Source organism: Geotrypetes seraphini, chromosome 8 (assembly GCF_902459505.1).
Source record: "Geotrypetes seraphini chromosome 8, aGeoSer1.1, whole genome shotgun sequence".
Classification (NCBI taxonomy): Eukaryota; Metazoa; Chordata; class Amphibia; order Gymnophiona; family Dermophiidae; genus Geotrypetes; species Geotrypetes seraphini.
Genome location: NC_047091.1, coordinates 138,351,293 through 138,378,091, shown reverse-complemented (window position 1 = coordinate 138,378,091; position 26,799 = coordinate 138,351,293). Strand labels below are relative to the sequence as shown.

General features: G+C 44.8%; 1 protein-coding gene across 1 annotated transcript in view; it reads right to left on the bottom strand.

Annotated features, from left to right (window-relative positions):
* The window catches only part of DGCR8 (DGCR8 microprocessor complex subunit), a 105,938-nt gene that overhangs the window by 11,570 nt on the left and 67,569 nt on the right, over positions 1 to 26,799 (bottom strand). The window contains exons 10-13 of the mRNA XM_033956792.1: positions 25,036 to 25,136; positions 24,754 to 24,860; positions 24,313 to 24,440; positions 7,528 to 7,641 (exon numbers count right to left, since the gene is read on the bottom strand). Of these exons, the coding sequence (XP_033812683.1) occupies positions 7,528 to 7,641; positions 24,313 to 24,440; positions 24,754 to 24,860; positions 25,036 to 25,136 (450 nt within the window). The remainder of the gene's footprint in view (positions 1 to 7,527; positions 7,642 to 24,312; positions 24,441 to 24,753; positions 24,861 to 25,035; positions 25,137 to 26,799) is intronic.

Here is a 26,799-nt window from a genome sequence, read left to right as displayed (position 1 = left end):
GCAATATTTTATCTTGCTTAGTCAAACCCGTAGACTGAAAAGTGGGTAGACAGGCTTTTTGGTTGATGAACCAGTAGCTTGATGCATCTGGCCCATTGGAGCCATACTAGATCCGCATACCATGGCCAGCGAGGCCAATCTGGGCCTACTAGGATCGTAAGCCCTGGGTGAGTCACAATTCTGTGACTGATCCAGTCCATCATGGGCCATAGTGGAAACACATAAAGCAGCCTCTCTTCCAGCAAGTTGATGCCTTGGAAGCTGGTCTGCCTCATTTTGAATGACTGGTTAGGACAAAAAGATGGTCGGAAAGTCAAAAGTCATTGGTCCGTTCCAAACAGTGGAGCAAAACTCTCTGTACGTCCAGTCCAGTCTCTGCAATATTTTATCTTGCAAACCCATAGACTGAAAAGTGGGTAGACAGACTTCTTGGTTGATGTGAAAGGCTGATAATAGATGATTCCCTGCCCCAACATGTTTTGCTTGACTTTATCAAGGTCGGGGGAACTTAAATCTAAAACTGCTCAGAATAGGAGAAGCTTAGCTTTAGATTTAAGTTCCCCTGACCTTGATAAAGTCAAGCGAAACACGTCGGGACAGGGAATCATCTATTATCAAGCTAAGTTATGAACTTATTTACACTAAAAGTATTCTAAAATGAAATAGTGAATAATTAACTTAATTCAACCTATAATTAATCCAACTCATAAGAAGTATTTTAAATGCAGTACTGGGAATGATGAAGAATAAGACCCCCTCAAGCTCACTAACTCAGGTGGAGATCTGAACTTCCCTATAGTACTATGCATTGAGTGTGTAGAAAAGAAAATAGTTTAGTGTATTAATATTGTTTGACAAAAGAATTTGTTTGGAAGGTGACTATCTGTGTCAGCTTTCCTGCAGCCTGACTGAAGGGAGATTTTCTGCTGCAAATCCTTCCAGAAAGGATCCAAAACTGGAGATCTTCGGGCAGCCAGTTGGACCGGTACCAACTGTGACCTCAACCCACATGGATCCTCACCCTGTGTCAGCACACTAAAGGGGGGAGGGAGTTGGAAAGCACAGTTATTTACCGTAACAGGTGTTATCCAGGGACAGCAGGCAGATATTCTTAACGTATGGGTGACGTCACCGACGGAGCCCCGGTATGGACCCTTTTAACTAGAAAGTTCTAGTTGGCCGCACCGCGCATGCGCGAGTGCCTTCCCGCCCGACGGAGGAGTGCGTGGTCCCCAGTTAAGATAAGCCAGCTAAGAAGCCAACCCGGGGAGGAGGGTGGGACGTAAGAATATCTGCCTGCTGTCCCTGGATAACACCTGTTACGGAAAGTAACTGTGCTTTATCCCAGGACAAGCAGGCAGCATATTCTTAACGTATGGGTGACCTCCAAGCTAACAGAGAGGGAGGAGGGATGGTTGGCCATTAGGAAAATAAATTTTGCAACACAGATTGGCCGAAGTGTCCATCCCGTCTGGAGAAGGCATCCAGATAGTAGTGAGTAGTGAACGTGTGAACTGAGGACCAAGTGGCAGCCTTGCAGATTTCCTCGATGGGCGTGGAGCGGAGGAAAGCCACAGAAGCAGCCATAGCTCTGACCCTGTGGGCCGTGACAGCACCTTCCAGTGAGAGACCGGCCCGAGCATAACAGAACGCAATGCAGGCAGCAAGCCAGTTGGAAAGCGTCCGTTTAGAGACAGGACGACCTAGACGGTTAGGATCGAAGGTCAGAAAGAGCTGAGGAGACGAGCGGTGAGCCCTGGTACGGTCAAGGTAGTATGCAAGGGCACGCTTACAATCCAGCGTGTGTAACGCCTGTTCCCCAGGATGGGAATAGGGCTTAGGGAAGAAGATAGGCAATACAATGGACTGGTTGAGGTGGAAGTCCGAGACCACCTTAGGCAGGAATTTAGGATGGGTACGCAGAACCACCTTGTCATGGTGAAAAACAGTGAAAGGTGGGTCGGCAATCAGTGCATGCAGCTCACTAACCCTCCTGGCAGAGGTGATGGCAATGAGGAAAAGCACCTTCCACGTAAGAAATTTGAGTGAAGTTGTGGCAAGAGGCTCAAACGGAGATTTCATGAGGGCTGACAGAACCACATTCAGGTCCCAGACGACTGGAGGAGGTTTCAGAGGTGGTTTGACATTGAAGAGGCCTCTCATGAACCGGGAAACCAGGGGATGAGCCGTAAGAGGTTTTCCGAGGATAGGCTCATGAAACGCAGTGATGGCACTGAGGAGGACTCTGATTGAGGTCGACTTGAGGCCAGCGTCGGAGAGAGAGAGTAAATAGTCCAGTACAGTTTCCACCGCCAATGAGGTGGGATCGTGATGATGAAGTAGACACCAAGAGGAGAACCGGGTCCACTTCTGATGGTAACATTGGAGGGTGGCCGGTTTCCCGGAAGCATCCAAAATACGACGGACAGGCTGAGACAGAGTCTCTGGAGAGGTCAGCCCGAGAGAAACCAAGCTGTCAGGTGGAGCGAGGACAGATTGGGATGCAGTAGAGACTGATGCTGCTGCGTAAGTAGAGTAGGAAACATAGGAAGAGGAATTGGCTCCCTGGAGCTGAGCTGGAGCAGGAGGGAGAACCAGTGTTGGCGAGGCCACCGAGGAGCGATGAGAATCACGGTGGCTCTGTCCCTGTGGAGCTTGAATAAAGTCCGCAACATCAGAGGCAGTGGAGGAAAGGCATAGAGGAACCGATCCGTCCAGTCGAGCAGGAATGCATCCGGGGCCAGACAATGAGGAGAGAAGAGTCTGGAACAGAATTGGGGCAGCTGATGGTTGTGAGGAGCTGCAAAGAGGTCCACCTGAGGAGTGCCCCAGCGAGCAAAGATGGAGCGGAGTATGGGAGGATCCAGAGTCCACTCGTGAGGTTGAAGGATGCGGCTGAGATTGTCGGCCAGGGAGTTCTGTTCACCCTGGATATAGACAGCCTTGAGGAAGAGACTGCGGGCCGAGGCCCAGGTCCAAATGCGGATAGCCTCCTGACAGAGGAGGGGAGATCCGGTGCCGCCTTGCTTGTTTATGTAGTACATGGCGACTTGGTTGTCTGTGCACAGGAGAAGGACCTGAGGGCAGAGAAGGTGCTGGAAGGCTTTGAGAGCATAGAACATGGCTCTGAGTTCCAGGAAATTGATGTGATGTTGACGCTCCTGAGGGGTCCAGAGTCCCTGGGTGCGAAGATATCCCAGGTGGGCTCCCCACACATAAGGGGAGGCATCTGTGGTTATGATCATGGAGTGAGGGGGTAGATGAAAGAGTAGACCCCTGGAAAGATTGGAGGAGTTCAACCACCATTGAAGAGATTGCCGAAGAGACAATGTCACAGAGATGGGATGAGAAAGAGGATCGGTGGTCTGTGACCATTGGTTGGCTAGAGTCCACTGAGGTGTCCTGAGGTGGAGTTGCGCCAGAGGAAGTACATGGACCGTCGAGGCCATGTGGCCCAGGAGGATCATCATCTGTCGAGCTGGAATGGAGTGATGAAGGAGCACCTGACGGTAGAGGTGGAGCAGAGTTCGATGACGGTCGGAGGGGAGAAATGCCCTCATTAGAGTGGTGTCGAGAACTGCTCCAATGAACTGAAGTCGCTGTGTGGGAAGCAGATGCGACTTGGGATAGTTGATCTCGAAACCCAGAAGATGGAGGAACGAGATGGTGTGGTGAGTGGCTTGTAGCACAAGCGGAGACGTAGGTGCCTTCACCAGCCAATCGTCCAAGTAGGGGAACACCTGAAGGTCGTGAGACCTGAGGAAGGCCGCCACCAAAATAAGGCACTTGGTGAACACTCTGGGCGATGATGCGAGGCCAAAGGGTAGCACTTTGTACTGATAGTGATGGTGCTGTATCTGAAACCGTAGATAGCAACGTGAAGTCGGATGGATTGAGATGTGAGTGTAGGCCTCCTTGAGGTCTAGGGAGCATAGCCAGTCGTGGTGGGAGAGAAGAGGGTAAAGCGTGGCCAGGGAGAGCATTCTGAACTTCTCTTTGACTAGACACTTGTTGAGGTCCCTGAGATCGAGGATGGGACGAAGGTCTCCTGTTTTTTTGGGAACCAGGAATTAGCGGGAGTAGAATCCCTGACCCCTTTGGTCTGGAGGTACTTCTTCGATGGCATTGAGAAGAAGGAGGGATTGGACCTCCCTCAGGAGGAGGGGGGTTTGGGAGGAGTAAGAAGCAGACTCTACGGGAGGATGGTCTGGAGGAAGAGTCTGAAAGTTGAGAGAGTAGCCGTGGCGAATGATGTTGAGGATCCACTGGTCCGAAGTGATGACCTCCCAACGGCTGAGGAAAAGCTGAAGACGTCCTCCGATATGTTGAGGGAGAGGTAGCGATGGTGGAAGACTGGCTATGCTCTGGAGAAAAGAGTCAAAAGGGTTGAGACGGCTTTGATGAAGGAAGAGGTTTGGCAGGTTGAGTCTGTGGGCGAGCCTGAGTCTGATGTTGGTGGCGAGGACTGCGAGACTGTTGTTGAGGTGGGTTGAGAGGTCTGGCCGAGAACCTACGCTGGTAAGAAGACTGTGGTCTGTAGGGACGAGCAGGTGGAGTCTTCTTTTTAGGTTTGATCAGAGTGTCCCACCGGGTCTCATGTGCTGAGAGCTTCTGGGTTGTTGAGTCCAGGGACTCTCCGAAGAGTTCATCGCCCAGACAAGGTGCGTTAGCCAGGCGGTCCTGGTGGTTAATGTCTAGGTCAGAGACTCTCGGCCATGCCAGATGCGCGAGAGGTCAGCTCAAATGAGTCGTAGATGGAGCGAACCATGAATTTCCTGAGTTGGAGGAGGCTGGAAATTTGTTGCTGGAAAAGAGGGACCTTACGTTCAGGAAGATATTTCTGTAAGGAGGAGAGCTGTTGCACCAGATGCTTCATGTAGAAGGAGAAGTGGAAGATGTAGTTGTTGGCTCTATTGGCTAGCATGGCATTTTGGAAAAGGCGCTTACCAAATTTATCCATGGTTTTTCCCTCTCTGCCAGGAGGGATGGAGGCATATACACTGGAACCCTGAGATTTTTTCAAAGTAGATTCCACCAGGAGGGACTCGTGGGGCAATTGAGGTTTGTCAAACCCTGGGATTGGAATAACCCGGTACAAGCTATCCAATTTACGAGGGGCTCCGGGAACAGTGAGGGGAGTCTCCCAGTTCTTATAGAAAGTTTCCCGTAAGATGTCGTGGACGGGCAACTTTAGAAATTCCTTGGGAGGTTGCTCAAAGTCTAGGGCATCGAGGAAAGCCTGAGACTTCTTAGAGTCGGACTCTAAGGGGATGGAAAGAGCTGCTGACATCTCCCTAAGGAATTTAGAAAAAGAGGATTGCTCTGGTTTTGAGACGGTGTCGGTCATGGAGGGTTCTTCGTCGGTTGACGAAGCGTCCTCTTCGGTACCGTGAGGGGAGTCTTCCCACAAGTCTGGGTCCCTAACGTCGGGGTGCGTATGTTTGGACTTCGGCGTAGAGGGCTCGGCATGGCGGGTCTTTGAGAGAGATTTGCCTGAGCGCACTGAGGCGGTACCGGGTGAGGAAGACCGATGTCGATCCTGAGACCGGACAGGGTCGGCAGCAGCACGGGTATGCACTGTAGGTGTTTCAGCCAAGAGCACCGGCATGGAGGTATTAATCGGTACTGAGGGGGTCGACACCGATGGAACAGTGCGAGGCTCGGACCGGTCCTGTACCGGAAGGTGCAGTGCCAGCAACGCCGGTAACAGTTGTTGGAGTTGTTGTTGCAGCTGCTCCTGTAACTGTGTTTGGAGTATGGCTGCGATGCGGTCATCCAGGGGAGGCACCGGTACCGCTTTTTTCTTCTTCGGTACCATAGGTGCCGCTCTACGCTCCGGCGTTGAGGAGGCCAATGATGAGGCACTCACCGAGATCGGAGCGGAGTGTTTGCGGGGCCGGTGCGGTGCCGGAAGGGCCGGTGTCGCAACCGTGGCAGGAGGGCGCTCGAGGGAAGTGGAAGGCTTCTTAGCCGGCTTACCTGGCCCCAACAACCCCGAGGAAGGGTCCGGTGGTGTCGACGTCGGTGTCGACTTTTGGGGTGCCGTCGACGTCGCGGCAGGTTCCATGGCAGATCCGGTACCAAACAAAATATTTTGCTGGATCTGCCTATTTTTCAAAGTGCGCTTTTTAAGCGTAGCACAGCGGGTGCAGGTGTCAGCCCGATGCTCTGGACCCAAGCACTGCAGGCACCAATTGTGCAGGTCGGTGAGAGAGATCGGGCGTGCACACCGCTGGCACTTCTTAAAACCCGGTTGAGGGGGCATGAAGGGAAACACGGCCTCCGCAAAATCAAAGCCGGAGGCCTGTATGGTGACAACAGGCCCCGCTGGGGCCGGCGCGAAAAAATAATGAAAACTCGACGAGTTTTTTTGTTTTTTTTTCAAAACAAAAGCAAAGGAATCCGAAGGGAAAAAATTCAAAGAACAAGAAAAATTACGCGAGCAGGGAAGGCAGAAACTAGTTTTTCAACGGCCGTTGAAAACACATGCGTCTTCTTCGCTCCGCGGAAACGAAGAAACTGGGGACCACGCACTCCTCCGTCGGGCGGGAAGGCACTCGCGCATGCGCGGTGCGGCCAACTAGAACTTTCTAGTTAAAAGGGTCCGTACCGGGGCTCCGTCGGTGACGTCACCCATACGTTAAGAATATGCTGCCTGCTTGTCCTGGGATAAATAATGTTACATATTATGTTATACTATGCTATATAATATGTGTATATTTTTATTGAAAATATGATGAAGGGTGGGTGGTAGGGGGGGGTTATTGATTTTACTAGATGTTTATATGGCAGATATCAAAGTGCTATTCTGGAATAATTTGTTGTAATATATTCTTTTGTGCACTTGTTGTTTAATTTGAAAACGAATAAAGAATTATTAAAAAGAAAAAAATGCAGCTGGCTCTCTGAAACCCAAAAGGACAACAAAGAGGCCTCAAACCCTGTGCTCAAGTCTCTGATAAATCAGAAGACGAGCTAGCTCCCAGGGGAATGGTGCCTGAGCTTCCAAAATGTACAAAGCAGGCTGGCTCAGCAGGTATACCTGGGGGTTGCCCTGAGCTTCTGACCTCTAGGCACCGAAGCCTCAAAAAATGGATAAAAAAATACCCAAAAATAATTTTAAAAACCCAAAACAAAGCCAAACCGAACAGATCAGAACACACCTTCTCAGCTCGCTTACAAAGAAAAAATCTGAAGAGGCTACTATACTCCACTGGTGAAGGAGAAGATGAAATATGCTGAAAGCAGCTAATGACCAGGAGGTAATTCACCTAGAGCAGTGGTTCTCAATCCTGTCCTAGGGGACCCTCAGCCAGTAGGGTTTTCAAGATATCCCTAATGAATATGCATACGACATATTTGCATGCCTGTCTCCTCCATTATATGCAAATCTCTCTCATGCATATTCATTAGGGATATCTTGAAAACCCGAATGGCTGGGGGTCCCCTAGGACAGGGTTGAGAACCACTGATCTAGAGTACAGACTCCTATGTCCTTGCTACAGAACTGTTGAATTGTAAACTCACCCTCTCCTGTGCCAGCTTTCCCATTTCTTCTTGCAGCTTATTCAGGATGTGTAGATTTGGCTTGTTCTTTTTGGCATACTGCTGAAGTTCTAGCACACTCCTATCTGATGTTTCCTACATAAAAACATGCCAAAAGTCAAAAAGAATGCCCAGAATGCTCCGCAAGATTGCATCCCCACATAATCCATTTGACTCTAGCAAGACTTCTAAAATGCAACCTTTGAGTCAGGAGATGATGCACAAACATCCCAACAGTTCTTGATGGTATTCTAAGTAAGGAAAACAGAGGTTTATTCCCACATCTTCACATAAATCAGCTCAAGAGACACAGATGGATGTTCCCTAGTGATTTCCCCCCAAATAGCTCATGTTTATATGAGAACCATAACTCAAGCTGGGGGGCTCTATTTTGTGGATGACTTTCACTAACAGATATTGAAGCTGTTCCAAAATAGATGGCCATCTGATTGCAAAATAAGATTTTTGAACTTTGTTTTCATAAGGTTTTGTTATACGAGCATTTTTTAACCTGTACCCTTCTCACTTTCTATTCAGAACTACATTTAATATAGTTTTATTATAAGGTATGTGTGCCCTTCTTCCAAAAGCTTACTTAATCAGGTATACTTGGCTCTCCTGAAACCTTTTTTTTATCTCCTGATGATCAAGATGGGTGTTACTGGAATTCTGACAGCTTACAGAAAGACTAACTTATGGATTAACTATTTCAGTGGCCAGTCCCATACTATGTGGTAGTTAGTCTTCTCCCGCAAGCCATGAGAAGCTACAGATATCAGATGTTCTATGTAGCTGAATTCATTGTTACCAGCAGTGCTTCTCTGGCTTAATTCAAAATACCAGTTAGAATACCACTAAAAGAATTGCATGTACAAATACATCTGCTGTATAGCCCAGTCTTATACATATATCTTCTTTAACTTATTGTTTAATCAGCTATATAGTATAACCCAGGGGTGTTCATTTCCAGTCCTCGAGTCCTAGAAATTGGTTGTGTTTTTAGGATACCCTAATAAATATATATGAGTGATCTGCATACAATGGAGATCGTCCACATGCAGATATTTCGTGCTTATCCACCGAGGTTGCAAATTGGTTAGAGGACAACAGATCAGTTCTGAGTGTTAAAAATAACCCCAGAAGCTATAATGGTGACTAGAGTTGAATTACCAGATAGAAAGATTAGGTTCTTACCTTGATAATATTTCCAGCAGATGAGTACAGTTGTCTAAGCTATAGGTTTTATCTTCCCAATCACAGAAAACTTGCAGAAGGCATTAAACAGATTCTTCAGCTCTGCCGCCTTGTGTCACTGGGCAGTGCCCTTCTCCCTCAGTTCGTACCAAAGCAATGGATGACTTCTAAATAGGAGAAATAACAAGGATGACACAGAGAACTCCCCAACAAAGTAGATTTTGTTCTACTCTACAATGAAAACAAGTAATTAATAAAATGCAAACATACCATAACCAAGGTGGAACATGACAACCCAACTACCTAAGTGCAATCAGGACTAACATTTATATCTCATTTCTTGCTTCTTATAAGCTTTTGATATAGAGAGCTATTGAATCACTCTTCATCTCTGTTAGATGGGCATTTTATGAGCATTTCTTTACCTCTTGGCTGCCCAAAGACAAGCATTAGGAACTCCACAACAAAACTGAGACCTTAAAGAGGCACACTCTGATAGGGCAGGCCATCCAGACTACTGTACCCGTCCATGCCAGCACTTGCTGGGCTGAAGTACCGAAAGACTATGTTGTCTGCTGACACCATCAAATTGAAAGTCGGTCATCCTCAGTGTTTCACAATACTGTTGAATGTCCCCCAGGATAGGAACCATTCTTCTAGATCTAGGGTTTGATGACTGAGATAGTCTGGCTGGACAGTGCTCGCTCTTGCTACATGAGCCGTTGTTATGGCCTGCAGGTGATTTTCTGCCCAACAGAACAACTGAGCTTCCAGCTTCAATGGAGCACTCTTGGTGCCTCCCTGTCTGCTGACGTAAGCCCCCGCCGTGGCATTGTCTGAGAAGACTGACCACCTGGCCTTCCAGTATTGACTCCAATAGCTGCAGTGCTAGATGAATGGCATTAAATTCTAATCTGTTGATTGACAGTTTTCTCTATGAGAGTAACCAGTGACCCTGAATCAGTTGATCTTCGCAATGACCTCCCCAGCCACACTGGCATCTGTCATCAGTATCACCCAAGATGAGTTGTGAAGAGGCACTCCATTGGATAGGTCTCTGCCTGGAGCCACGACCGTAATGCACTTCCGCCTTCCAGGGTAACAGTGTGTGGAACAAGTCCGCCTTTGGAGACCAGTGGGACAGCAAAGCATTCTGAAGAGGGCACAGTTGAGCTTTCACCCAGGGACCTCTTCTCTGATTACTATCATCAATCCCAGCACCTGCAGGTAATGCCAATCTTTGGGGGCTGGCATGACCAGTACATCCAGAATCTGACACTGTAGCTTCAGTTTGTGCAGCTCTGGAAGAAAAACATGGCCCTCTACCGTTTTGAAGAGGATTCCTAAGTACTCTAGGGATTGGGTCAGTTCCAGATGACTCTTCCAGAAATTGATGATCAATCCCAGGTCTTGCAACAGCTACACTAATAGTGCCACTGAATTGCAGCCTGCTGACTCAGATGAGGCTCTGATTAACCAATTATCCAAGTATGGATGTACCTGAATCCCTGCCTTGCTGCTGCCACCACCATTACCCTGGTAAAGGTACGAGGTACCATGGTTAATCCAAAAGCTAGTGCCAAGAACTGAAAATGCCTCTCCAGCACATGGAACCTGAGAAACTTTCTGTGTTCTGGGAAGATGGGAATGTGCAAGTAAGCCTCCGTCAAATCCAGTGAGTCTAGGAACTCCCCCAGTGATACCAAGGCAATGACTGAACGCACTGTTTCCATCCAGAACCAAGGCACCCTTAGGCAAGCACCGACATATTTCAGATCTAGAATCGGTCTGCATTCGTCTGTCTTTCTTGGGCATGATTAAGTATATAGAGTATCTGCCCGAGCCTGAATCTGCATCTGGACAGGCTCCATGACCTGAGTGTCTATTAGATGCTTTATTGTTGCCCAGATCTTGGCTGCTTTCTCTGGCCTTCTGGCCAGGGAATCCACAAAGAAATCCTGAAGTGGACAACACAACTTGAGCCTGTAACCCTCTCGAATGACGTCCAGCACCCATTGATTTTAATGAATCTGATTATACAGACCTCCCAGAGTCTCCCTTGTATTCGGGGGAGCTCAACCTGCAATCTGGCGTCATTGGGACTACTTGATGGGGGCTGCTGAGTGGAACCCTGATGTCTGCACTTGTTTGGAGCCTCCAAACCTCTGCCGAGATCTATGAAAGGGTCTCTGTGCCAAAGAGCTGCTTAAAGTAGGCTTAAAAACTGAATCACCCACTAACTGTCTGATCCAAAGCGTAATGTGGACAGAAATAGAGTAAGCAGAGACTTTGCTCATTACTCTAAACCAGGGGTGTCCAATGTCGGTCCTCGAGGGCCGCAATCCAGTCGGGTTTTCAGGATTTCCCCAATGAATATGCAGGAGATCTATGTGCATGCACTGCTTTCAATGCATATTCATTGGGGAAATCCTGAAAACCCGACTGGATTGCGGCCCTCGAGGACCGACATTGGACACCCCTGCTCTAAACACTTTGTATAGAGTATTGGCTACATAGTGCACCCCAGAAAGCAAAACTTGGAGTAAAGTGCCCTCCTTCACAACTGGAGCCTGATGCAACATTTTGTGGGAAGCACGTACCACAAATGAGGCCGCAGCAGCTAAAGCCTCAAATTGCCTCTTGAGCATGAGATCCACCCTCTGAACCTGTGCATCCTTTTAAATCACTTTGCCTTAACTAGGAAGCAAAGTACGCTTAGTAACTTGTGCTACAAAGGAATCCACCATAGGCTGAGTAAAAAGCTGCTGAAAATCCACAGCCATTTGATATAATTTGGACTGGGTTTTACAACTGCTTAACAGAGAAGTTTGAGCTGTGGACTTCTCCGGGGTCCAAACCTAACTGTCGCAGGGTTTAAAAAGTCTACACAGTGCTAGGTCCTCTCCTTAGTTTATGGTTGCCACAGACTCCTGAATATGAACATCCGCCTGTGACCTGGACTTCTCCCAGCATGTGGAATCCTTTTGGGAGAGCAGGGGTATTGAGTGTGATGCCCCTTCTTTCCAATCCTTCTCAGACTGGACCTCCAGATCCTGCAGATTTACACTTTACCTTGGAACGAAACTGTGTGTAAAGGAACTCTGAGCCGGCACCTAAACTCCACATGCTTCTTTGAACTTCAAACATTAAATTCACAAATTTGGAGTCAAAATCTTGTCTGTACTAGACCTCTTGAAGATCTCTGCAAGGTCACATCCTGTCTCCTCAAGGGTTTAGAGGGGTCTGCGCACTTATGTTTCACCAACAATGCCGAGTCACTCTCAGGGAGCTCTGCAAGGGCTTTCTGACCCAACAACTGAGCTGACTGAGACTCCAAGCCTTTGGAGGGACCAGAGGGAGCTAAACCCAGTGCTCCTGCCCCTACCCCCCCCCCCCACATGCCCTGTGACACATGGTACACGGATGCTCCTTAACTGACCATCCATTACAAATTTAGCATGATTTAAGGGCTAAACAGTTTAAGAAGTCCATTTCTATCGATTTTGAGTGAAATCGAGTTGTTTTTGAAGCAAATAGAGGTGGATTGAAAAATTCAAGATAGCCACTGCAATTAAAATTTCCCAGCAAAACTGGCCTGGGAAAGCAAAATTAAAAGGAAAAAAAAATCAGAAAAGGGGTTGGAGGTGGGGGCCCCCGAAACACCCAAAAAGTCATTTTTCAGACCCTCCCCTAATCTCTCCCACAGACAGTAAAAGACTGTACTTACAATCCTATCAGGTGCCTGCCTTCATCAGCTTCACATAGCAAAATGGACTCTGGAGATTTTCTGTCTCAGACAAGCATGCAGATCTTCCAGAAACTTGTCTCTTCAGGCTGCCTTTTAGTCAGGCTCTAAGAGTCTAAAATCCTCAAGCCCACCAGCTCCAAATGTGTCTTCAGGGGTGGGGGGATACATTCGGCACTTACAAAACCCTCAGGACCAATACAGGGGCTAGTCAGCCTGTGCTCAAGCACCTGATTAAGCAGGGGCAAGCTATGTTCCCAGGGGACCGAACAAGATATCCAGAATTTTAGTGCAAGCCGGTTAAGCAGGTGCTCTAAAAGAAGAGTTGCCCCCCCCCCCCCCCCAGCTACAGCTTTCTGATTATAAAATCTGTATCTTCTCCCATGCAGAGATGCCCCCAGGAATGTTGGGGGCCTCTTGGGCATCAAAAAGCCTCCCAGAATCAGATAAAAATTCTGCAAATAAAAAAACAGATGTACAACAGAAAACACTTTGAAACCTGCTTGCAAAAGGAAGAACTGAGAGAGAAGGGCACTGCCCAGTGACACAAAGAGGTGGGAGATGAAGAATCTGTTTGATGCTTTCTGCAAGTTTCCTGCGATTGAGGGAATAAAACCTATAGTCGAGATTATTGTACCCTTTGCACTGGAAGGAGAAATTATGTTTTACTTGATAATTTTCTTTAATTTGGTCCTACCAGACCAGTCTAGACCATTGGGAATAGTTGTATCTGTTGACCAACAGACAGAAAACTGAAAAAGAAATTAGTTTATTGTGATTTGCCCTTGAAGGGTATTGTACAACCACAGGAAGTTCAGTATGTTGTATAGGCAAGCCATGGTGCTCAATAGTATCTCGCCTACCAATTTTGTATGTTGGAAAATGAATTGATGTAGTTTGGGAGGCCCACAGCAATCGTTAAGCATAAGTTCTGACCTAAAGTGTGTCCACTAAGGCAGGAGACAAGCGAGTTAAATGGGAAGAGAGATGCAATAGACTAAGGAGTCCAGCAAAAACAGAGGAAAACTCTGACAAGAAGAAGAAACATGCTCAAGGCGGGTCTCTGGACTGGTTTGGTAGGACTAAAAGAAAGAAAATGATCAGGTAAAACATAATTTCTCCTTCTTCCTACCAGACCAGTCCAGATGTAACCAAATTGAGGTCTGGTTGCTGGCCTGGTGTTATAACAACTTTTTGGGAGCGGTATTGGGGCGGGATCCTGATGGCAGAGGGCGCCTTGCACCCTTAAATCTTGAGATGATCTCTGGACCAATGTGTTTCCCGAGTACTGGCAAAAATGCCTATAGCTGTGAAAAGTACCTTGACCTGACCCCCTTGGGGTTCTCTGTCTGCTGCCAGATAAAGACTTCAGTCTGCGATCCTTCATATTTGCTATGGTCATCTAGACCAGTGGTTCCCAACCCTGTCCTAGAGGACCACCAGGCCAGTCGGGTTTTCAGGATAACCCTAATTAATATGCTTGAGAGAGATCTGCATATAATGGAGGTGCCAGGTATGCAAATCTGCTCCATGCATATTCATTAGGGCTATTCTGAAAACCTGACTGGCCTGGTGGTCCTCCAGGACAGGGTTGGGAACCATTGATCTAGACCTTTTCGAAAAAGCAACTATCCCTTGAAAAGAAACTTGCTGAGTGTTGCCTTGAAGGAAGAGTCTCCTGCCCACTGTCTTATTCACAGCATTCTTTGGGTGGAAATAGCATAGGCAGAAACTTTGCTCAATACTCTAAATAAGTTATAAAGAGCATCTGCTACACAATCCACTCCAGGACATGAGGAATTCCCTCCTGGCCGCAGCCTCCTGATCACAACTCAACTTGGAGTGGCAGGCACGTGCTACGTACAATGCCATTGCTGTTGCCTTTAATCCTGCAGCTGTGGCCTCAAATTGCTTCTTGAGGGCAAAATCCAGTCTGCAGACCTGAGTAGCTTTTAATACCACTCTGCATTCACTGGGGAGAGAGGTACACTTGTTTACCTGTGCCACTAAGGAATCCACTTTAGGTGAGCTGATTAAAATCCATTCTTCACTATGGCTCTTGCTACCTGAAAGGGCCCCTCTGGGGCCTTCCAATGGGTTGTTAACATCTTGGTAATGTCCTGATGCGAGGGGAAGCACATGGACTGAGCCTTAGTGCTGCTCATAAGTGAGCACTGCACAGCTGAGGACTGCGGGGTCTCTATCTTTAATACTCTGAGAGACTCTGCAATTATCTCTGGAAGTGCGAGAGCTTAAACAGCCTGTGCACAGTTGGGTCCTCTCCCAGATCCTGAGCCTCTATCTGATCAGGATCTGGCTCTCTCAGATGTGATGCTGAATCCCCTGCTACTGAAGATCCAGACTGGGAAAATAATGGCATGCAAATGGATTCCATATCATACCAGTCCTTCTCCAAATGAACCCCCATCTCTTTCGTATGGTTCCGTTTAGGGGAAATTGCACTGGCAGCAAGAAAAACTCAGTGTGCCAGCACTGCCATGAACAAGGAGGGTTCCATGTGACTGCTGTTAAATAAATGCTTCATACAACATATTGTTAAATTCTGGAGCAAAACCATACCTAGGACACCCTGAGGCCTCTTGCAGTCACTTCTGTGTCACTTTCTGGGGTTTCATGGCAGCTGCGAAGCTGCACTTCACCAGGGATGCATCTTTGCTTTTTCCTAGCTCCAACCAGAACTTCTGGCCTAGAACTCAAGCCATCTTACAACCCAATTCCCAGGGGAACTAGAGGGGCTAAGCTTGAGGCCGCCGCCACCCCCCTCACATGCTGCGCAGCACATGGAACATGGACGGTCTTCAACCCAGATCCAGTGCAAATCTGGCATAACTCTGATGTATCCTGGCCTGAGGAGTCTATTTCACCTGATTTTAAGCAAAGTCGAGGTGTTTTAAAGGCAGATAGAGGCTTTTATTTTCAAATCAATAAATCCAAGATGGCCACCATGGCAGCGATTTTAGCACCAAAAATGGTCCATGGGAGTAACATTGAGGATAAAAAAAAAATAGCGATTTTAGAGGTAGGGGACTCTAGCTCTAGGCCCTAAAACAAAATTTTTAAGAAATCACTTTTCAGAACCGCCTATGATTTTCTTCCCAAGGCTACCAGCCTTGTACACACTATGCCACACTTGTGCTGGGAGCTGCCTGGGCTGAAACTTCATCCTGAGAAATGGGAGAACTTCTGCCTCAAATAAGCCTGGAACTGGACTGTTGCTTTTGACTGCCTCTCCAACCTTCTGACCAGCCGGAGACCTCAACCCCTCGTGTGACCAGTACATACAGCAGGGGGAAGCAAACACAGTGGGTCCCAATCCTGTAAAAAAATAAAAGCCTCCACAGAGCCACTCATTCAGCCTGCACTCAAGCTCACTGTGGACAGAACCTGGGGTGAGCCTTGCTCCCAAGGGACTAGTCTCTGAGGACCTGGACCATTACTTGAATGTTTTTAACAATTGTATTACTTTTATTATATAATTTTAGCTTGTACGTAGATAGTGTGTTCTATGAAACTGTACCATGTGCTGAAATGTCTCAGTATTATCCTGTTGTGAACTGCCCAGAACTACTGGTTGGGCTGTATATAAGAAAATAAATTATTATTATTATTAAATTATTATTAAGTGGGTGTACTGCAAAGCGGTCTGCCCTTTGGCTACAGACTTCTGACCTCAGAGATGTCCCAAGCAGGGATCCTCTGCAGCACTAACAAAAAGTCTCACTTTTGGATGAAAAAACCCCGAACTAAATAAAAACTAAATTTGAGCAGAACAGACAGGCTTGCAAGAAGAAGAAGATATCAATGCAGCACCCAATGCAAGGGTAAAACTGTCAATGCAGTACCATAAAAGATGGCAATGAAGTTGACACTATGCCCTGCGAGAGGTTAATGATGCAAGAGGCTGCTGAAGCCAACACAGTGCCAGCCACTATCCCCTAATGCTGAAGCTTGTGCCATTGAAAGGCCACACACTGCTATTGGCTACTGATTCTACAGCAGTACTTTGCAATTGGCTGCTGAGGGAGACATATCACCATGCAAACTGCTGGCAAAGTAAGCACAGCGCCACAGAAGAGGCTGCAGATGCCAAAGATATAATAACTTTAATAATAACTTTATTTTGTATACTGCTGTACCCATAGAGTTCTAGGCGGTTCACAACAATTAATTAAGATTACAAACGAAGATAACATTGGAATTAACAATTTTTGGAGTGTACAGGTCATTGAAGTTGACAGGAATTAACAATTTTTGGAGTTGAAGTTGACAGGAATATACAGGTCATTGAAGTTGACAGAAATATATAAGAGTATACAATAGGAATATACAAGAGTGTACAATAGGAAGGTAAAATTTTTATTTACAGGGAAAAGAAATACCGGTCAATGAAGTTAATTGGTTTGGTGGGTACAATAAGAGGGGAAGGTGGAGGTTCACGTGTATTGAAGGGCGTTGAAGAAGTGAGAGGGTGATAGCCCTGGCATGAAGGTAGCTGTAGTATTGCAGCAACACAATGTCACCAGGAACTGTTGCTGTTGCTTGCAAATGGCAACTAAGGATATTCCATGCTGTGGTGTGCAAATGGCTGCTAAGGATATTCCATGTGACCAGTGTGTCCTTGCAGCTTGCTGCAATTGAGGGTGTTACGTCACAGAAGCTTGTCAGAGGTAACCTGCAGGGAATTAGTAACAAACGCTGTGCTAACCAAACCACACCAGCGGTACATATGCTGTACCCACTGAGCCCCAAATAGAGCTAGCATAACAGCAACAAACTTTGCAGTAGCTAGTGCTGCAGATTTTTGTGCCATGTACGGTGCTAGTGTTGCAAAAGCAGCCTCATACCGGGAGCTGGAATCACCAGTGATTGGTTTTGCTGTAGCCAAGCCTTGGAGGAAGCAGAAACTTTGAACACATGCCCTATATGAAGCTGATGCTCATACAACAGAGCCATGCTGGAAGCTGGAGCAAAGACACTGTGTTATGAAAGCAGCAAAACCAAAAGATTCGATCATGTGACTCCTTTACTCTGCAATGCTCATTGGTTACCTATCCACTATCGTATGGCGCTCCAAACTGCCCATAGAGCTAGCTTTGAGGAACCACATCCCACATATGAGTGCTTCTGAAGATGATATGCTACCATGAAAGAGACTGATTCAGGAAAAATAAAACCTACATCTCACAACAGCTGCAGGAAACAATGTGTCCCACTTAGTTGTCTGCATGACACATATACTGGAGGAAGGTTGCCTGCACCAAATAAAGGGGCTTAGCCATCTTTTCCATTGTGGGGTTCCCCCCCCCCATCGACTGAGAAAGAAAAAACAGAGATGGACTGAAGGGAGAAATATATTCCAGAAAATGGTAGCCAAGACACAGTAATAAGAAACTGCTAATGCTCACACTTCTGTTATCCAGAACCACAAAGCAAAACCTTACGGTTTGACTTGTGAACCATCAATCAATCACCAACCACTATATGTGCAGCAAGGATAAACAGGAAGCTATTCAGCCAGAACACCTTGTCTGTCATTGAATGAGAAATGGCACTGCTATAAAAAGTCACCTCAGGATACCTTGATCACTGAAAGCAAGCAACCATATTTACTGCCCTGCATCAATGCTAGAAAACAGTTGAATGGAATATTCCGCCCCCCCCCCCCCACCAGAAAGGTGCTAGCCTCTGGGTAAAACCAAATATCTGCTGTAGCTGGCCAAAGGAAGAATTCCAATGAAAGAGAACCTGAAAGCCAATTCCCTGAGGGAAGAGATTCCTGCCATTCTCTCGACTGTGAAAGGCAAAGAGTCAAAAGAAAAATCAGCTCTGAGCAAAGCAGAAATGGTATTACTTACCCCATGTCAGACAACTAAGTCTTACTCAAAGGAGATACTTTTCTTACACATGCTTTACTCACAGAAAGGTACTACTGAGAAGAAAGTGTGGGGCTGTGGGGGAGAAGGGACCTGGTTTCAGCAAGTGTCACCTAGTTCCAAATAAGCTGTTAAACTTCATTACATTGAGTGTTGTCTCCAATCTGCATTAAATCCCCTGCTCTATTAACATTCAGATAATATCTGGGAGAGGAGCTAGATAAGAACACCAAAGAAGAGCTGCATGATTTATCAATCATTCACTCGGGAGACAGAAAAATACTGAATTTCCTAGGCTGCACAATACCCTTAAAGGGCAAATCATAAAGAAGTTTTCTTTTTCCGTCTCCATCTGCTGGTTGATAGACACAACTATTCCCAAATGGACTGGTATGGACATGAAGGAAATGCCTGAAAAAATACTGTTATATAGTCAGAATGTTCCACTGCCCAACAGGTTAAGAGTCTAGGGAGTTTATTTTCAAAGCATATGGATGACCATGTACTAGAAACTTCCAAATCCTGATTTTGCAAAAGCAAAAAAGGAACATCCAACACTAAGGTACATCCAAACAGCAAGGAGGTATGTTGTGGACATGTTTTGGGCAGGTCTAGGGAAGACCCATAAATCGAGACATTGACAGCGATTACTGAATGGGAAAAACATCCAAGTCTAAAAAGGAGGACATTTTAAGTTGGAAGTGTTTGAGTTAAAAAGGTGCTCTCAATGAACAGCTGATCATTGGAGGGATTAAGGCATGATACCTCCTTAACCCCCCCCCTCCCTAGTGGATGCTGGCTCCCTCTCTCTTTCCTAAAAGTGGAACTGAAAGAGGATACAAGGCACTATCAGACAGATTCACTAAACCTTCCGATCGTGTCCTGACCCGATTCACTAAATATCTGCCCGATCAATCTCCTTCCCGATCCGATCTGTCCATGCAAATGGAATGCAAAAATAAGAAGCCATCGATTCACTAAGCAGAAGAAGACACAGCGATTGGGTTTGCTGATCTGAAAAGAAGCGTTTGCCGAGGACCAGTTGCTTACTATCCTTGCTGACTCTCCTGCCCTATTCCGCCCTGAAATATCAGTATCGAGGTTACAAGCCCATATAAAACAACCATCAAAATAAAAAATAAAACTGTAAATTAACTTTACATATGCACAAGAATTCATTTTTTCTGTAAAAAGCGCATTGCGAGCCCATGGTTTTAACCCGTGGGTTTAAAGTGTGTTCTGTTCCATAATTTGGCTGCACAAAAACTGAAATCATTCTTTTTAAAATGTCCACTCGTAGGGCCAGCAAGTAAACTGCAGCCACCTCTCCCCCTTTATTTTGAGCTCACTTGTGCGAAGAGCAAGCGTATGTGCAAATCGCATCTACAACCAACAAGGATAATCTGCGCATGCGTCTCGATCTCTCTATAGTGATCTGTGGAATCGACGTAAGGCTTGCGTCCGATCAGATCATTTGCATGCAGAATTTGTTGTGAATTGGTCGCTCGGCAAAACTCGGCCAAGAATCGCCCAACAACAATCCAGATCGGTGAGTTTAATGAATCTAGGCCTATGACAGCTTCAAGTATCACAGGCATTCATAGCAAAGCAGGAAACAAGTCTGAGGAGACGACTACTAGGACCGGTGCTATTTAACTTATGTATAAATGATCTGGGAATTGGAACGACGAGTAAGGTGATTCAATTTGCAGACGAAACTAAACTGTACAAAGTTGTTACAACATGCAAACTATGAAAAATTGCAGGCAGACCTCAGGAAATTGAAGACTGGGCGTTCAAATGGCAGAAGAAATTTAATGTGGACAAATGCAAAGCGATGCATGTTTGGAAGAATAATCCAAATCACAATTACCAGATGCTAGTATCCACCTTAAGGTTCAGCACCCAAGAAATAGATCTGGGTATTATTGTAGACAATATGCTGAGACCTGCCGCTCAATGTGTAGCAGCGGCCAAAAAAAGCAAACAAGGTGCTAGGAATTATTAGAAAAGGGATGGTAAACAAGACTAAGAATGTTATATTGCCTCTGTATCGCTCTATGGTGCAACCTCACCTTGAATATTGCATTCAATTCTGGTTGCCTTATCTCAAAAAAGTTAAAGCGAACTAAAAAAGGTTCAAAGAAGAGTGACCAAGATGATAAACAGAATGGAACTCCTCCCATATAAGAAAAGACTAAAGAGATTAGAACTCTTCAGCTTAGAAAAGGAGACAGCTAAGGGGAGATATGACTGAAGTCTACAAAATCCTGAGTGCTGTAGAATAGGTACAAGTGGATCGATTTTTTACTCCATCAAAAATTACAAAGACTAGGGGACACTTGAAATTACACGGATATACTTTTAAAACCAATAGAAGGAAATATTTTCTCACTCAGAGAATAGCTAAGCTCTGGAATTAATTGCCAGAGGATGTGATAAGAGCGGTTAACATAGCTGGTTTTAAAAAAGGTTTGGACAAGTTTCTGGAGGAAAAGTCCTTAGTCTGGTTGTTGTTGTTTTTTTTTTTTTATTATTATAATTTGAATACATTACAATATCCAATAATTCAAAAGGAGAAAAGGAAAAAACTCACAAAACAATACATAATCAATTCATACATACATAATTCCTTTTAAGCCCACATTTATGGGGAAACATGTTACTATTTCTAATCAAAGAATTTCAAGAAAAGCAAGTCTTGCGAGAACTGATTGCAGCCATTCAGAAAACAGTGCGGGCCCAAGCGGGAGTGTGGAAAGCTTTGCTTCTGACCGCCGCACTCTTCTGACCTCCGTGCCGCTGGCTAGGAAATAAGAAGAGGAGACAGCTAGGGAGGGATCACGCTGGACCACTAGGTAATTTGTAAGCGGTGGGGCAGACGGCGGTGGCAGGTGGAGTTTTAAAAAGGTGCGACAGACGGTGGTGGGCATGCAGGGGGGTGGGGTGTTTTACAAAGGTGTAGAGGGCGTGCGGTGGGGCAGCGGGCGGGATGTTTAAAATAGGTTCGGCGGCAGGAAGGGTGTTTTTAAATGGTATGGGAGGGGTGTAATTTTTTGTACCTTCACTATATAAGACGCACCAAGATTTCTACCCACTTTTGGGTGGAAAAAAGTGCATCTTATGGAGTGAAAAATATGGTATTTAGATAGTGGCAAAATTCTTTTTACAAGTTACACCTACTAAGCAAGGTGAAACTTTAATTCTGGTTGAAGATTTTAGAACAGTAATTCAGGTCATGGTTTTAAGGGATTTAGACTACTGTAATTCCTTATATCCTGGAGTTCCTACTTCATTCATGAACCTTTGCAAATAGTTCAGAATGCAGTAACTTGTTTGATTTGCAGTATATCACATTTTCACTCAGTTACACCATTGCTAATGTAAATACATTGGTTGCCAATTGAATCAAGAGTACATTTAAAATTTTTTGCTTCTGATTCATAAAGCTCTGAAGGATTAATCTTTATTTGTCAAATGTTTTGAAGATTTATATACCAGTAAGAGCTCTGAAGGAGCCCAATATTTGTTGAAAATAAACAAACATCAGGATGTTCAGAAAACCCAACAAGAACTAGATATGATCTATAAATGCTATAGCATAATACAGTCATTGACTACAGGCATATATTACAATAGCAGAAATAAGAGGACAATGTCTATGATAGCTACAGTCATTTTTATTCTAGACTTTTCTCCTTTCCTAGCACTCTACCAAAACCCTTATCCACACTCTCATCACCTCTTGCTTAGATTACTGTAACTTGCTTCTCTCAGGTTTTCCACTCAACACATCCAGACAACACCTCAGCATAGGAAGAACAATGCTGATTATACAGCTGGATCTCACCGCAGCATTTGACCTGGTGGACCACAACATCCTACTATAAATACTAAAACAATAGGAATCACAGACAAGGTACACACATGGTTTCAAGGTTTCCTACAATCCAGAACTTACAGAGTCAAGTTGAACAAAGAAAAATCAGAACCATGGTCCAACCCCTGCGGCGTACCCCAAGGATCTGCACTGTCCCCAACTCTCTTCAATCTCTACATAGCATCCCTTGGCACCTGCCTGAACAAATCAGGCTTAACCTCCTATAGCTATGCAGACGACATCACCATTCTCCTTCCTTTTGACCAACCAACATCCTCCATGACAGACAAATTACACAGGACACTTGAAACAATTGCAACATGGATGAATAATCACAAACTGAAACTGAACCCAGACAAGACAAAATTCATTCTCCTCGAAAATAATAAAACCCCAATTATAACAAATCTAGTAATAAACTCAATTACATATCTCATACAACCCGCTCAAAAACTTCTAGGAATGACAATCTAATCTAATCTAATCTAAATCTTGGGTTTATATACCGCATCATCTCCGCAGATGGAGCTCGACACGGTTTACATGGTTAGGGAAGGACGGAACTCCAGTGGAATTATATAAGTATGAGAGAATAGAGGTTGGTGTGAGAGTGCCAGGAGCGGGACGGGGTTACAATAGACAGATGCTGTACCATGCAACCACAAATCAACAAAACAATACAAAAATCATTTGTGGTCATGAAAAACTTAAGGCAAGTTCGAAAATTCTTCAACAGAAAACAATACCAGCTCTTGGTCCAGTCCCTAGTCCTAGGTTTTCTAGACTACTGCAACATACTCTATCTCCCCTGCCCCACAACCATGATAAAACAACTACAAACAGTTCAAAATACAGCGCTAAGACTTATCTATTCCCTGAGGAAACATGATCACATCACAGCGGCATACCTCGACTCACACTGGCTCCCAATACATTCAAGAGTGCAATTCAAATTCTACTGCCTACTATTTAAAGCCATAAATGGAGATAGCCCAGCCTACCTAAACAACTGCCTAATCCAAACTACCTCAACCACACACAGGAGAACACACAAACCTTTCACGCATCCCCCAATCAGAGACGTCAAACGAAAAAAACTGTACGGTGGCCTTCTAGCCACTCAAGCAGCAAAACTAGACTACCAACTCTCCAATTTACTGATAACGACTCCAGACTCCAAATCATTTAGAAAAGAAATAAAAACCATCCTATTCAAGAAATCCTTGAAGACAAACTAACACCGCAAGACTCATCTCAATTCTCTGAAGCAACTCTCTCTACTCTTCAATTCCTCTGGAAATTGCCAGATAACTTCTTTTGTAATCCACCCTGAACCGCAAGGTATTGGCGGAATAGAAATCAGTGTAATGTAACTATCCCTTTTCCCTTCAATCCATACAAAATTCTTCTACATATTCCACGAAAGCACTTTACCCCTCTCCTCAAGTCACTTCACTGGCTCTCCATCCATTTCTGAATACAGTTTAAACTCTTCTTACTGACCTTCAAGTACAGCCCCTCAATATCTCCCCACATTTCTCTCCCCCCTCCCCCCATGAACTCTGTTCATCAGGCAAGTCCCTCCTATCCACACCCTTCTCCTCCACTACCACCTCCAGACTCCGTCCCATCTATTTCGCTGCACCATATACATGGAACAAACTGCCCAAGTCATTACATCAGATGCCATCTTTGGCTAAAGGCCCAGTTTTTTATGTACTTTCAGCTTCTAACTCCCATTCACCAAAAAATTACCTATGTCCATCCTATTATTCTCTCTGCAAGAAACTCCCCAACTCTATAAGTCCTGTCTTTCCAAATTAGATTGTAAACTCTTCTGAGCAGGGACCATCTATTGCATGTTAAATGTACAGCGCTGTGTACGCTTTTCAGTGCTACAGAAATGATAAATAGTAGTAGACTTGCATTGAAGGTCACAAGCTATATACCCATACCTTATCACCAATTTACGCTATCAGGAATCACCACCTACTCTGCCACAGGGTTAAAGGACAAGGGTCAGAACAAAAGATGCTCTAAAGATATGACATTACCTGTTTGACCATCTTGTTGCTTTCTCTGCCATACATACGTAGCAAAGAACCCCAGTTCTTCACATGTGGGTGCAACAGTTGCAGTATTTTCTGAGAAGCCAGTTGTTTCCCAACTCTCTTATTTTTGCCTACATAAAAGCCAATTAAGAAACACCATAACACATTAGGTCAAAGTTAACTTCCTTTGCTCACTACTCATTAACTCTGCTAAAAATGTCCACTGCACTTAATTGCTGTTTTACAAGGTCTGTGTGTTGTAACTGATGAGATGGTTTACACAGAGTCAGTTTTCACTTGTATGTATTAATAAGCATTTGAAGCAAATACCATTAAAATCAGAGAATTCTCAAAATGAGCAGAAATGCAAATTGGAAAGAAAGGGCAAGAAAGGCATCTGTAATGAAATGTGCCAAGTAGACAGAAGGTAGCACGTGCACTTACACCAGCCTTGCACTGTGTGCCTGCCACAGGCCATTATATATTCACTTTTCTGATTTTTACCAGGAATAACTTCAAACTTGATGGATGTGTCACCCATTCCATGATTTCTAAGGAAGAAAAAAATAATGTAGGTCATTGATGCCAGATAGCAAGTATGCATACAGCAGAATCCACAAATCAGATATATGCAACTTAGTGAAGCAGAAAAATCATAAAACACCTGATTTGGTCAGGAAATCTCAAATTTTTGCATGGAAAGAATTTGTACTTTCAGCATCTCACCTTTTAAGGCACTCATGGAGAATTTGATAAGGAGACAATAATCCAGCTTTATTTGTCAGTTCATATACCCGTGAGTCTTCAATACTGATATGGTTAAAATACTACAAAAGAAAAAAAAACACCAAAAGTCTGAATTAAAAATCAACTACTCTAGAGTCAGCAGCACTGCCAAATTTCAGTACATTTACTGATAGAAAAGCAAAGAGACACAGCCAAAGCCATGGGCTCATGAGAGTTACATGGCCCATTCTCCTGAGGAGACCCTCAGGGTGCTTACTGCAGACAGTGGATATTTTGGTCCTGGCAACCTCTATTTGACTGCTAACTGCAAAACAAGCCAGGACCAGACTACATTTCAAGCAAAATAAATAAATTTATAAAATTAATTGAACACGTGCTTGCTGAACACGTTTGAATATTTACCAGTCCTATAATAAGAGCCACAGAAAGAGAACAGATAACGCTCTTGTGCCTCTGTTTGTAACTAATATACTGCTATCATAATGTCAGAGAACACCGACTGTAATTTTAGCCCTTTGCCCCACTGAAGAGAATTGTTGAACCTGCAGATGAACAGTTCCGAGTTCCAGACAGTTCAAGGACCACGATCATATGTCCTCGACAGCAAGCTACCTTTTCAAATATGCTTGCTTCTGTTAACTCCATTAAGTTGAGAGCCTGAAGGCTTACTTTTTAGAGAAGGATATGTTGATCATAGCCAACAGCTCCTGCTGATTCTTGTTTGTGTTGACAAAGGACAATAATACTCACAACTTTAAGAGATCACCAACCAATGCCTCAGAAAGGTAGCTTTGTTGTGGATTCATGTGAGAGAGCGAACCCTGGAACTAAGTCTATGACAGCCACCATGGAGCTCAACCCCTGCACAGAATTCCAAACTTCAGCAAGCTCAAGATGGTTTCTGAACTTGAAGACATCTGAGACTCCAGCTTCATCATTCTTTGAGAGGGAGGAAATCCATATCTAAAGTGGTGTCAATCTTGCTCCCAAATACCCAACAGTCTGAGAGGGAATCAACTTGCTCTTCTTGAGATGGGGGGAGTAGGATCTAAAATGCCACTTGCTCCCTCTTTGAAGGAGAATCTTTTCAAATCAACCATTTGTCCAAGAAGAATTGCACTATGATTCCCTCTCAGGGAAGATATGCTATCACTATGACCATTACCTTGCAAAACAACCTCGGTGCTGTTTCAGACCAGAGGGCCTTGCTAGAATGTCTGATGCAGTGCCTCAATCTCTAGCTGTAAGGAGCTCTTTCGGATGAACAGCTGCAATCTCTGGCCTTCAGGTTTCCATTCAGGTGGCACTTGCATTCAGGTGGCACTTGCAAGATGTGAAATACATTACATTACAAATATTCTTATATTCCGCAAATACCCATTTAGGGTTTCACATGGATTACAATGAAAAGAGGGCCAACAATTTATGGAGAATTACAATCAATAGAAAAACATAAAAACAAGAAGTATTTACAATGCAAACAAAATACAAATAATTTCTCATCTGGTTAAAAATCACTTAGGTGAGTTTTCAAAGCTTTCCTGAAAAGCAAATAACTTTGCAATGATCTAATTTCTGATAGAAGTTCATTTCATATAAGAGGAGCTTACATTTTGGTCTGGGGAAATGCAAAAGTACAACATCACAGAATAAATAGTTTGATGCTTGTAAACAGAGCAATTTGCTTCAATAAAAATGATATTACAAAAAAAAAAAAAAAAGGTGTTAAACCATGAAGTATTT